We start from the raw sequence: 13,875 nt of genomic DNA, 5'->3' as shown, positions 1-13,875 counted from the left end.
GAGGGAGAAAGAGAGAATGAATAAGGGAGAGAAGGAAACAGGGAGAGAAGGGGAGAAGGAGAAAGACAGAGAGAGAGAGAGAGAGAGAGAGAGAGGAAGAAAGGAGAAGGAAAGGGAGAAAGTGGAGGGGGAAGAAGGGAGAAAAGGGGAAAGGAAAAAGATGGGGAGAAGGGGAAGGGGAAGAGAAAGAAGGGAAAAGAAAGAGAGAGAAGAGGGACACACACACACATACACACACATTGAATTCCAAAGTCAAATAAACATGATTTTAAAAAATGTATTCATGGTTCTGAATTATTAAAATTTTTTTATTATCCCCTCCATTAAAGGGTATACCATTGTGATGTGGATGTTGGCTGGGTTCTCAAAGGCTAAACTGGTATAACATAATCTCTGATGGGTCCTACCAAGCATAAGGGTATATGTGTGACCCAGGGATAGACTCTGTATGAGCTGTGGGAGGACTGGGCCAGCTAGTTAAAAGGGGCTCATTATCACAGACATGAAAGGCAGTACAGTACAGAGGAAAGAGATGGGGTTTGGGAGCCATAGGGTCTGGGTTCAAATACCACCTTGGACACTATCTTTATAACCACTTCTAAATGGTCTATAAAGTCCCTTCCAGCTTTAAAACCATGAGCCCAGGGTCACTAACTAATGAATTCTGTTAGCCTAAAGTGCTCATTAAGCCTTATGTAGATAAATGATGGATGAAAAGCTGTATTAGCCAAACTTCCTTTGTAGTTAAAAAAGTTGATGTTCTTCCTATCCATTTGTCTTTTAAAAAGAATAAGGCCTAGGGAACTGGCCTCATTGAGTGTTAGGAAATGACAGTTTATCTGGAAAGCTCTGAGTACCTTTGAAAAAAGTGTTTTGTAAGCCCTGGGATGACTAATAGGAAATGGTGAATATCTTAATCCTAAGGGTAAATGGGAATAGAAAATGAGAAAAAAAGATGCTATTGCCCAAACAACAACAATAACAACAAAATGCCAATCCTGAAGAAAACAACAAAGGTTACCTGATCTAAGGTAGAGTGATTTTTTTTTTCCTGCTTCATCTTAAAAATAAGAGGACTAACATCTGTAAGACCTCATAAAGAACTTTTTGACCACTGGGATTGTTAAAACATTGAAACAACTGGCAGCATCTCTCCGTCTACAGATCTTTGAGGAAAGGATCAGAGGGTCGGGGTTCACCAAGGTCAGTTTGCTTAGTCCCAGGCTATAACCATAAATCCCCTGATATCTCCAAAGTGTCCATTCTTGCTTATGGGAAGGTTGGGGATAAATAAGTGGAATGAGAACAAATCAATCTTCACTACTATGGAAACAATTCAAAACCACCTATGATAAAGGCTCATCTTTGAGCATGTTACAATGACAGATAAGCAGTAACCTTGGGTAGGTTGGTACCAGTACTCCTAGAACCCTAGCAGATCTGAAAGAATAACACACCTTCTTCCTCAGTCAGCTTGGATGCCCAGACAGGCATAACCTAGGCATCTCCGACTCATTCCAACAAGCTCCTGGGGGATTCATGTCTGCAGTTCCCCCACTACTCTAGAGCTTTCTGGGGTCGAGGAGACAAGCAACCCTAGGAGAGGGCCGTGGCACTTCCTTGGGACAGGACAAAAGGTGGACAGGGTAAAGCTAGCTCACCATGAAGAACTGGCAGAGGGTGATGTGGGGGAAGATGTTATGTGCTTTATTCTTCCCACAGATCTGCTTGGATTGCTGCCAAAAGTCAGAGAGTTTCTGAGCTAAGGGGCCAGTGGGCCGTAGGTACAACACGTACTCTCGGGGCAGGGGGTCATCCAGGAAGGGGTCACCAACATGGGAGAACAACCTGTAATGGAAGAAAGGAGGAAAGACAGAGAACAGTTGAGAATAAGGCCAGGGGCACTTAATGAGACATAAACTTGCCCACTAGTCACTGGTCTGGGCATCATCCCACCAGGGAAAGGTTTCTTTCTCATTTTTTTCCTTCCCTTTGCTGCCACCCGCACCACCCACTCCTGCTACCCCCTCTAGTCTATCTCAGCAGAAGCAAGTTGGAACATTCTTTTCACACCCAACACATGCCTAAACAACTTCTCTCCTCCTGTGTATCATATTACATCCTCCCCTTCCTTTATATTATAGCCGCAGGAGACCTTGCCTGGCTTGTCCCCACCCCCTTTCCAAGCTACCAGGACAATTCTGGCCCAATCCTTCTCTCCCCTTAGATTTCTGTAGTTGTGACTACATCCAGAAGTTAAGGGGAGCTAGAAACTATGCTGGAAGGTATGTGTATTTGAAGGTTAAATGTACTAGACTACAACCCCACCCCTACCACCCACCATCCCCAGAGAGCAAGAATGGAAATGCTTATCTGACTTGCTCTCCTTGGCATGAATATGCTTCACAAATTTATTCATCTGACCCCGGGGAAGAGGTCCCATGTTTTTGCAGGGTCTCAAGTCCTGGGATGATACCTTGATTTTGCCCCAGTCGGAAATGAATACATATTTTAGTAATGGTAGTTTTACTAAAAAAAAAATAGACTTGCTACACAGCCTTGCTCCTATCAACTCCCCACCAGCAGGGCTCTAGTCTAAAGCTAATGCATATTCAAGCCCATGAGCTGGGCTAATTGTATGCTATTTTCTCTATTTATTTATTTCATACCAACCAGTCACATGCTGCCTGAACACTCCTTCCTCCTGTGGATGCCAAGGCTTTTTGTCTAGAAAGAAAAATCAAATTTCCATTGTTAGTATTTTTAGCTTCACACAGGCTTTTTTTCCCCCATAGCACCAAGAGCTGAGTGCAAGGGAGGAGTCTGTGGTCCCCTATTAACTGATAGGGAGAGATTTCCAGCAGGTTCTTCCCCAAGGGCCACATCAAGGCCTGTGAAAGAGTTAGGGCTGGCAGTTAATTTACATAGAATTAGCATCAATTTAGCAAGCGAGCTGACAGACTGTGCATTCTTTTTGCAGGCAGTTTTTAAATTACAGTTTTATTATTGCTCCCCTAAAGGCTCTCATGTCTCACTTGTGTCGGGAGAAGCAGAGAAGGGTATTTTGCCGCATGTACTTCCTTACTCATTCATTTACTCTCTCTTCTCACATTCCCATGGCCCTAGAGGCCAGTTAGCTAAGCCCAGGAGACCATGGCACCTCTAAGGCTCAGGCCAAGTCCGAGGCACACAACCACCAGCATCAGATGCACCCAGAGTCTCCAGTCATCTCACAAAAGTATATCTTTGTTTCATCCTCCCTTCTGTAGGAACAACTCATAGTCTGTGTCCTCCCTATTGGTGGTGAATCAGTCAGTCATTCAACTGATGTTTATTAATTATCTGTTACATGCTAGGTGATGGGGTACCTGGGGTCTAGGTCAATTTGTGAAACCAGTCTGTGAAATTGTAACTGCAATTTGTATTGTAAAATTGTTATCTGTAAAATTCCTTTCCCAACCTCCGACTCTGCCCCTTCCCCCTATCTGCACCAGGCCTAGGCAACATCTTGGGACTCCTTTGTTTTTACTTAATCCCTCATGTCTCCTCCGGCCTGGCCCAAATCTTATCTAAACTATCTATGCATTGAGGTCCCTTCCCTCCGGTTAGCCCTGACAATGGCAGCCCTACCCTTTAAAAGTAAAAGCATGTACCCCTCTCACTCGCAGGTCCCCTAAAGGACTCTTGCCCGCTTCTCATGGAAGCGTAACAATAAACTTCTACAACTCTCACTCCAATTAAGCCCGAGACCTTGAATTCTTTCCAGACGACATCGCAGGTTTTCTGGTCTTGGATGAGATCAGAATATCTGCTGGACCTATTGGGATCCCGTCCCCCATCACTAGGCACTGGGCTCACGGCTGGGAATACAAAAAAGAAAAGAGTAAGGCAGTATTTGCCCTCAAGGAGCTTACAATCTAATAAAGGAAGACAACACAGAAAAGGGAACTGAAAAGCAAAGTGTGTGTGTGTGTGTGTGTGTGTGTGTGTGTGTGTGTATGTGTGAAGGTACCCAGGACAGCAGAGAGAGAAGTCAGAGATATCTCAAAGGAGCAAAGCCGGGATGTTCTGAGCTGAGTCTCCTTGAATGGAGGTTTTGGAGTTCATGGCTCCAATCAGACAGAAGATAAAGATGAGATACAATGCTGAGGCTGGTGATGTCTCACCAGGATGAGGAGATTATCACAGAAATGGCCTTCCTGGGGCATGGTGGAGAAAGGCAGGGAATCCCTAGAGCAGTGTGGCTGGGGGAGGAATGAATCAGTAGTAAAAGTAACTCCATAATGTTTGGCTCAGAGATTTCACTGCTAGGCATATATCTCAAGGAGGTCAAAGATTAGGGGAATAAAGATCCAATATACATCAAAAACATTTATGCCAAAACTCTTTATCGTAACCGAAAAGTGGGAACAAAGGAAATGCACATCAACTAGGAACAGACTGCTCTAATTAGGACCTGGTTGTGGCTAAACCAGTTGTGTTACATAATTTAATGGAATACATATATGCCCCCAGTATACTGGGTGGATCTCATGTGCTGAACTTAAGGGAAGTCATGGAAAGGATTGGTATAGAATGGGCAGGAGTGGATGGGTTGCAAACTGTGCGGAAAGAATCTCCATTTTGATGGTAAGCTCCTTGAGGGCAAGGCCTCTGTCACCTTGCTCCGTGTACCACAGTGCCTAGCAGGAAGGAGGCCCTAGATAACTGTTTGTTGACTCATTGTTGATTGACGATGTGAGACCCCCTGGGTACAGGAGTAACAAGAAGAGGTATTCCAGCACAGAGGCAAAACACAGACAGGGAGAATTCACAGGATATAAAAGGGCCGTGAACTACTTCAGTGGAAGAAGTGTCCTAAACAATAAAACCACAGGTCCCCTGAAAGAAAAGACAACTCTCCTTTATAGAGCACTTTTTGGTTAAAAAGTCACTTTACCCCAACTGTCCTGCCTTCCCCCCTCCAAAAAAAGGCAAAAAAAAATTTAAGTGTTTTATAATAATAGTTAATATTTACATTATCACTTTATATGTGCCAGCACTGTGCTAACTTTTTGACATGCCTAAGGTCACACCACTAAGTTTCTGAGGCTGGATTCTTGACCCAGGTCAGGCTACTGTGCCACCTGGTGCCATCTAGCTGCCTATAAATGTTATAAACATCTTGTCTGATCCTGAGTAAACCTTAAGGCACTGTAAGAATGAAAGTTATACTCACAACTGCCCTGTGAAGTAGGAAGTACAAGTATTATAGTTCCCATTTCACAGAGCAGGACACAGAGGCTTAGAAAGGTGAGGTGACCTGTCTCAATTCTAATAAGCAAAGAAGTCAAGATTACAAATTCTCTGGCCTCCTGACACCGAGGCTGCTTCAGGAAGATCTCTCACCTTGTTGTAAGTAAAGGAAAAAGAACTAAGGAGAAATACAGAGGGGGACACATCAAACTTTAGCTCTGGGGTTGCCATCCTTTAGGAGAGCATTCTGGAGTAAATAGGGGGAGAAAAACAGGAAAGCACCAGGTAGAAATGATGTCATTCCCCAAAGCATCAGCAGCTGAATCTAACTCCCCTTCCTCCCTCTGAAGTTTCTAAGGAACAGTAAGGCTCACTGATGTTCAGTAGTTTGAGCGATTGTTAAGAGTTGGAGTGACTCTACAGATCATCTAAGCCCAAAGCCCCATTTCACAAATGGGAAAACTAAGGCCTAGCCAGGATAACCCTCTTCTCCATAGTCATGTAGCTAGTAGCTTGAGGTAGAGAAGTTAACAGTCCCTGTCCTGGGCTCTGTCTCTCTTGGCATGAAATTTTGCCCAGGAAGCAAGCACTGAGAGATTAAAGGACTTGTCCAAGGAGACTGACTTTCAGAGGTGGTACAGTAAGCAGTGGAGTAGAGAGCTGGTCTCACAGTCAACCTGGCCAAGCAAATCTGCAAAGCCAAGCCTGAATCAGTATTTATAACAGACAAGCCTGTTGTGAAATGCAGTCATATAGAAGCAAACTCGACTGTGCTGTCCTGAGGACAGAAGCTGAGCTTCCTACAACAGGGTCCATGCCACATGAAAGGGAGCGCTCCAGAGGTGCACGTAAACCATCAGCAGAGTCCCCTAGGGACCAGCCAGTCCTGGCAAGCTCCCCTTAGCAAAAGCAGAGCTTTCGGAAGCTTTGCAAGTCTCCCTTTGTCCTAATCCCAGCAAATCAGTCTTTTCAAAGGTTAGTACCCTCTTGGTTACGGAATGTACTATTGTTTCAAGAACAATAGGGAAGAAAAGAGTTCATTTGCAGCCTGCAGAATTGTACTATTTATGTAAAGCAACCAATTTTGCGGGTTTTTTTCCCCTCTTGACTTTACTAGAATGAATCTAAATGCAATTTAATTTCCTCTTCCTAATGGTACCTAGGCTGTACTCTGGGAATGAAGGAGCTATTAAGTTCTGGTCTCTATAATTCAAAAGGAGAGAATTTAGAAAAGGTTCAAAGAAAAGTCTCATAAAGATGATTAAAGGGTGAGAGATAAGCCCTAAGAAGAAAGATGAAAGGAATTAGGTTTATTCAGCCTGGAGTCTCGGAGGGCTCTCACACAGAGGGGTAGTGACCATCTGGGCCTCTAGTAAAGACAGAACAAGAAGAAACAGGCTTTGGCTAAAGCACAAGGAACTCAAGTTAGACAAGAGAGAGGTAGTGTCTCCGCTACCCCTTTATCCACTGAAGCGGCAAGCTAAAGATGCTCTATTGGGCTCATTCCCAGAACTGGGCCCACAGAACAGGCGGATCACGGACAGCAGCAGAACAAATCTCTCCCCCTCTCCATCCTCTTCAAGCTGTTGCTATGGTGCACTCCACCCTTGATGGCCCACCCAGCCAATGAGCTCAGCTCCAAGGGCAGTGGGAGTGTGTGGAGAACCCTAAACACCAGACTGAGAACTTTATAATTCTGCTTCCAAGGGAATGACTCAGGAGTAAGACCAAGATATACTCTGGAAGAATATTTGGATCTAAGGGGGAGCATCTTCTTAAGCCAAACAGCTCTTGAGTATCTGAACTACCCTGGTTTTGTTACTGAATGGGACCTCCTGCTTAAAATCAGCAGAACTTAAGCACTGTAATTCAGGGATAGGTGGATAAAATATATCTGATGCGGCCTTCATCCTTCTCAATACTTAGGTTGCAGTGAAATTAATCTTTGGCACAATAGGAAAAAAAGGTTATTTCCAAATCTCAGGAAAGGGATTAGAGGAAGAGGAGCAGGAAGAAACAGAGATAACATAAAGCCAATGGACAATCCTGACATCCACAGCTGGTTTTGTGTCCCTGAGTTCCTGCCCTTCATCTGTTTCACCAACTCCTTGGGTCCCTCAATTGGTCTGCTTTCCCTGAGGCCATTTTATAATGATCTAGGTCAAGGTGGGGAAAAAATCCCTTTTCCTGGTTTAATGAAGACAAGATTGGGACTTTTCTAAAGGAACTTGTACTAAGGGAAAAACTAACAAATTTCTTCTCTCCCCCCCCCCCCCCCCCCCCCCCACCCTCCACAAGGATAGAAATGAATGACTTCAAAAGTACACATTTCTGGTTCTATCTTTAAGGACTGGCTTGGTTTGCTCTCTTACTTCCATTCGATGCCAGGACCTTTCCTCCTCCTTGGTCCTTTTTGGAGGCTGCTACACAAAGACAATCTTGAAGCACAACTTCTAGTTCTTGTAGGATTCTCAAGGCCTCCTAGAACCTGCTTCCCATTCTTATCTCTGAGCATGACCCCTTTGAGTCAATCTCTCTGAATCTAGGTTGTCTTGGAGGTTCATCATATACTATACTGGTCTTCTCAACTCCTGACCCAATCCTTGTCCTGTTGGATGAAAAGGATATTTCCCTCACAGACCTTCTTTGAGCCTTCTCCATCCTTCTCTTGAAAGTTCCTATGGCTTCCTGATCTAGAAAAACCATAGTCAACCCAGACCCATTTCCTTCTGCCCTATTCTAATTGCCTATTGTATAATTACTAGCAATTTGTAGATTGGGCTAGTTCTACAGCTTAGTGAAGCTCTTTCTTTGCCTGTCATTGTCACCTTGCATCTAGGCCTGTTCTTTTTTAAAATTAATATTTTATTTTTTCCAATTACATGTAAAGACAATTTTCAACATTCAGTTTTTGAAAGATTGAGTTCCAAATTTTTCTCCTTCCCTCTCTTTTTCCCCCCCTTCCCAAGACAGCAAGCAATCTGATACAGGTTATACATGTGCAATCATGTTAAATACACTTCCACATTAGTCACATTGTGAAAGAAGAAACAAAAGGGAAAAAAACCCACAAAAACAAAAAAGTGAAAACAGCATGCTTCAATTTGCATTCAGACTCTGTCAGTTCTTTCTCTGATGTGCACAGCATTTTCCATCATGAGTCTTTTGGAATCATCTCGGATAGTATTGCTGAGAAGAGTTATCATAAGTCTATCATAGTTGATCATTGCAAAATGGTGCTGTTACAGTGTACAATGTTCTGGTTCTGCTCACTTCACAAAGCATCAGTTCATGTAAGTCTCTCCAGGTTTTTCTGAAATCCACCTGGCATCTAGACCTACTCTTAAAAGAAGTCATGTGGACTTGCCCTTTCCCTGGAGCCTGTTTGCATTATCCCAGACTCCTTGGATGTCTCAAAGTAGATTCCAGGATACTATATAGGGGAAAGAGCCCTGGGTTTGATGACATGGGACTTGGGTTTCTGTCTATCCTCTACAACTTACTAAATAACTCTGGAAAATTCACTTAAATGCTCTGAATCCCAGTTTCCTTATTTGCACAATGAGTATAATGATACTCCCAATAACTACATCTCACTGGATAGCTGTAAGGAAAGTTGTTTGAGGCCTAAGAAGTACTTTATAACAATGGGTTACAATTCCTTCTTTTGGGATGCATGCTACATTCTCATTTCCTGTGTAATGCATCCCTCTAGCTCTCACTCATTTGAACCTTTAATCTAGGGATGACTGACATCCTTTGAGGTCAATGACTATTCAAGCCTTTCCTGGCCCAGGTTACCAGCACTGTCCACTTTCCCAGGTCTTGTTATGACTTACTATGGTTCACCAGTGGAATGAACAGCCTTCTAGAATCCTAGCACTACAATTGGGGGATCTCCTTTTCTCACCAAACCTCTATCAGTATATGGAGGCCCTGGTGAGGAACTTCTGCCAATGCAAAAGGGGGCCCTTGGGCAAACTCTTTAATCTTGGGGAGTTGCCCAGGGGCAAGCACTGAGAGATTAAATGACTTGTACATGGAGACAGACCTTTAGAAGTGGTGTGAAGTAGTAGGTAGTGGAGTAGAGAGCTGGTCTCAAGAGTCAGGACCTACGTTCAGTTCCACTTTTAACACACAGTTTTACAATAGCAAAATACCTTAAGTATATCAATCAACCAATCATTCAGAATGAAACTGTTAACTGCCTTCTATGCACCAGTTACTATGCTAAACCTTGGAGATATAAAGAAAGGTAAAAATATCACTCCTGTCTGCAAGCTCACATTCTAATGGAGGAGAATATATGTAAATGACTAAATACATATATACAAGATGCAGACAAAGTAGATGGAAGATAATCTGAGGGGAAGGAACCAATAATTGGTAAAAATAAAATTATTTCCCCCAAAGGAGGATGAAGATTATTGCATTACAATACTAAATACTCAATCAGAAAATTCACTTAAGCAGAATCATCATTTCCCAGGCATTCCAGTCACATGTGGTTTTACAGTTACCCTTCTACATGAAGGGAATTAGGGGCATGGAGCCCCTGCAATCTGGAAAATGCATGTAAAATATTTTGGCCTTCCCTTGGTACCAGAGAAGAGGCCTGAATTATTATAGCATTAAAAAATAAAATATGAAGTGCACAGCAGAGAACAAAAGAAAACTCAGAAGGAAGCAAAGATGGACAATTCTCAACAAAACGACTATTATTTGTCATACAGGTTTTCTTGAAATGAAAGTTTATTGTTACATATTTTGAATCCTCTCGTGTTCTGCTATGCACATGACATACTTTTATTTCTTTCTAACCTTATATTTAAGTTTGTGATATGTTTTTGTTTCTTTTTTTATTCTCTATTTGTTTCCTGGCATTTGAGTCTAAAATAAAATTTGAGGGAAAATATGTTGATAGTGTAAAATACTATACAAACATTTTATGAATTTCTGAGTTTCTAAACTTTTTTGTGTTGTCTACTGGCTTCTACAAATTCCCCCAATATTCCAATCTCTTATGCCAACCCGTGATATATCAAAACCGCAATGGGGAAAGTTGCGATGTGGAAGGGATAACTATATTCTCATTAGCTTTAGAATAGATGGATAATTGTCCATATTCCTTGCCTGGTCCCATCCCTTCCTTGCTCAATTCTATCTTTGGCCATGACTGAGGCCAAAGGAAAAACTGTTTTGGAGATGGCAGGGAGCCTATGGGTAGTATAAGCAAACGAATTATAGGGGATAAAGGAGCAGCTAGGTGCCACAGTGGATAAAGCGTCAGGAAGACACATCATCCTGAGTTCAAATTTGGCCTCAGACACTTACTAGCTGTGTGATCCTGGGCAAGTCACTTAACCCTGTTTGCCTCAGTTTCCTCATCTGTAAAATGAGTTGGAGAAGAAAATGGCAAAACCACTTCTGTATCTTTGCCAAGAAAACCACTTATAAGTTAGACACGACTGAAACACCTGAACAACAACGAAATAACAATAATAGCTTACATTTATATAGCACTTCAAGGTTTTGCAGAAGTCTTTACACAGGATCACAAGATAAGAGATCTATCTAGGTTGGGAAGAGTCTCATATACTATCCCACCCAACACCTTCATTTTACTGATGAGGAAACTGAGGCCTACTGTGACATACATGATTTCACAGGATCATCATGGCCATCCTGAAGTAGAGGTTATTATTATCTCCATTTTACAAGGAGTCTCAGGGTGGTTGGTTAAATAAATTGCCCAGTATTACACAGCTAGTACACATCTGAGGTGGGATTAGAAATAATTCATTCCATTACTGCCAAATAAAGAAGTCTTGTCTTTGTGGACCACTGGAATAGAGTAAGAGCTTGGGCAACATAGTTTAACCCCTTGATCTTTATCCAAAGACTGCCTTTTCAATGAAGGGGAGAGGAGCAGAATGGGCAATGTCAATTCAAATGATGGGCTTGTCAATAAACATTAAACATAATGGCCCCATCCCATTTCCTCCAGAGGAAATGGCTGTAAGAGAGAAAGATGTATTGATTCTAAAGATCCAACTTCAGGATCAGTCTTGCAGCTGAGCTGATGGTGGTTAATGGCCCCAGGACTTTCATGGGCAGTGGCCAGTCCTTGAGGAGATGAACATTTTCCTACTGATGCTATAGCAAAGTTTCCTTGAGTAGCTGCTGCCACCCATTTGTAGGGAGATGGTTCTCGGCTCTCAGGGCAAAAGGCAGAAAACTGGGGGAGGGGGCCTGCTAGGTAGGCTGAAGACAGCATTCTTACTATAGCCTGAAGAAGCCCAAGCCTCCTTCCTTCTTATGCTCCCCATCCTGCTCATTCTCCCCCCCCCCATTCCTCCACAAGCCCTCTCCTACCCCAATCAACACGACTATTTTCTGACTCATAAAAAGTCGATTAGGCAGTTCTCCTTGGGGGGTAGTTAGTAGGAAAAGGCTTTTCGAGTCCCCTGGTGTTTTATGTGGCAAGACCCAGCAGTCAGGAGAGGGGATGTCTTGTTCTTCCCTTTCTGAAAAGGGACCCCAAGTCCTGGCCTCCACAGCAGGGAAGCCATAGTTTGTAATCACTAAAGCAGCAATTAGGCCATGGGTGGTGACATAAGATTCAGCCTTTCTATCTCAGCTCTCTTTGAAAGAAAGGCATGTAGGTATACAGGGAGAAAGAACATTGATTACAGGGTGAGTCCATCTTATATAAGGCACATTTGGGGGGAAGAATGAGGCCTATACCCTTGCCTTAGTGATCTCACAGCTTTCCTAAGAGATAGAGAGGGGCAAATGTTTGTTTTCTCCATGCTACTACAAAGAGTGCAGGTGCAGGGATCAGAGTCTGGGGAACTAGGTCTTTACTCTGCCACAGCTCTAGTCATGGAACCTTTCTGTTCCTCCACTGTCACATCTATAAAATGGGATAACTGCCACCTAACCTAATCCCCAGGTGTTTGGTGGGGGATAAAAGAACATTTTAGATGTAAAAAAAATGCTTTGAAAAGTTAAAAGGAAGGCATCATTTTATCTAGAACCAGAAGCTCAGGGAGTAAGTGATTTGTCTCCTCAGAGTACATCAGGAAGCAAACTGGGCTCGGACTCAGATCTTCTGTCCCAGTCTTTAACCTTACAGACTTCTCTATGATTTTTCTCTACTGGATACCTCAGGATGAAAGGCAGGTTTCTGACTTTTCCTGGTGGAGAGAACATGATCAGAGAAGAGGTTAGCCAACCAGGCTCAGGGTAATATTTAAAGAACCAGTTCTCTTTCCTTCTCCAGAAAACAGAAATAGGAGCAGGGGAACCAGCTCCTACCACAAACACAACAGAAGCAGAGCTTGTTCCAATACTTACTGAGATCAGCAAAGGGTAATTTCAAGGAAAGTCTGGCTGACTTGGGGAAAAAGACAAGAGGAGTATTGCGGGGAGCTAGAATCCAAGACTTGGCCCTGGCCTCCTTGTGTTCTGCTGCTTGTGTATTCATGGCTTGTGAGGAAGTTTAGTACAGAGCTGCAAAATGTGTGTCGAGACATTTCTCAGGGCAGCTAGGTGGCACAGTTAATAGAGCACCGGCCCTGAAGTCAGCAGGACCTGAGTTAAAATCCGGCCTCAGACACAACACAAAAAGCTGTGTGACCTTGGGCAAATCACTTAACCCCAACTGCCCTCCAAAAAGCAAAAAAAAAAGACATTTCATCCAACAGGGCACAGTACAGTTGAGAGAGCAGGAAGAGAGGCCTGCCCTTAGAGTCTGAAGACATCTCTTCCGAGGCAGCTGGGTGGCACAGTGGATAGAGCTTTGGGCCTGGAAGTCAGGCCTGGCCTCAGACACCTATTAGCTGTGTGACCCTGGGCAAACCACTCTGACCTGTTTGCTTCAGTTTCCTCACCTGTAAAAAGTGCATAATAACAACACCTACCTTGCAGGGTTGTGGGGATCAAATGAGATATCTCCAAAGCTCTTGGGTCACTGCCTGGAACATAGCAGGTGCTATGTAGTAAACACTTAATAAATGCTTGTTAACTAACTTGTCCAAATGATCAGGATGTAAGTGTAATCTACCAGTGCTGAGGAGATAGTGCCAGGTGGGCTGAATCACCCATGCAAAAACGGAAAAGTGTGAGCATGATGGATCTGGGTGAAACAGAGGAAGTGAGGAGTCATTTAGGGTTTTGTAGAATGAGAGACTAATTCATCCTTCTAGTGTCTCTACCCCCTCCTTTCCCCAGGCATTCAACTTGGTTAAAAATACTACAACATGAATAGTTTCAGAGTCCTACTGGAACAGCTTAAACCTGGGACTATCTAAGTAAGAAGCTGTGACTCACAGTCTTGTGTGGGGAAAAGTAACTTTGGCCAGGACGTGCTCAAGTGGCTAAATCTGGTCACAAACCTCAGACCTGATTTAGTGAGGATTTTCTGAAGAGATTCTCAAGGGGTGGGGCTAAGGATAGTGAGCTCTCAGTGATCTGCTGTACACAAGTGAAATGTGTGTGTGTATTCTATATATACATATATACACACATGCACACACACCCCCTCTACTTAGACCTCTCCTAGGCACTTATATCCTTCATGTTACAGGGGTGTGTGTGTGTGTGTGTGTGTGTGTGTGTGTGTGTGTGTGTGTGTGT

At 43.3% G+C, this 13,875-nt stretch overlaps 1 protein-coding gene across 3 annotated transcripts in view; it reads right to left on the bottom strand.

The window, feature by feature from the left end:
• Positions 1-13,875, bottom strand: part of UBASH3B (ubiquitin associated and SH3 domain containing B) — a 172,353-nt gene that overhangs the window by 47,211 nt on the left and 111,267 nt on the right. For 2 of the 3 annotated variants that reach the window (XM_069070075.1, XM_069070077.1), the window contains 2 exons: positions 2,674-2,727; positions 1,662-1,848 (listed from right to left, as the gene is read on the bottom strand). In XM_069070075.1, the coding sequence (XP_068926176.1) occupies positions 1,662-1,848; positions 2,674-2,727 (241 nt within the window). Of the gene's footprint in view, positions 1-1,661; positions 1,849-2,669; positions 2,728-13,875 lie in introns of all 3 variants that reach the window. The other variant, XM_069070076.1, reaches the window with a different exon arrangement.

The sequence above is a fragment of the Petaurus breviceps genome, unplaced genomic scaffold (genome assembly GCF_028583685.1).
Source record: "Petaurus breviceps papuanus isolate PSGF00001 unplaced genomic scaffold, PetGlider_PUasm1.0 90804, whole genome shotgun sequence".
In the NCBI taxonomy this organism is placed as follows: domain Eukaryota; kingdom Metazoa; phylum Chordata; class Mammalia; order Diprotodontia; family Petauridae; genus Petaurus; species Petaurus breviceps.
The sequence above is the reverse complement of the archived record's forward strand: the minus strand, read 5'-3'. Positions and strand labels throughout refer to the sequence as shown.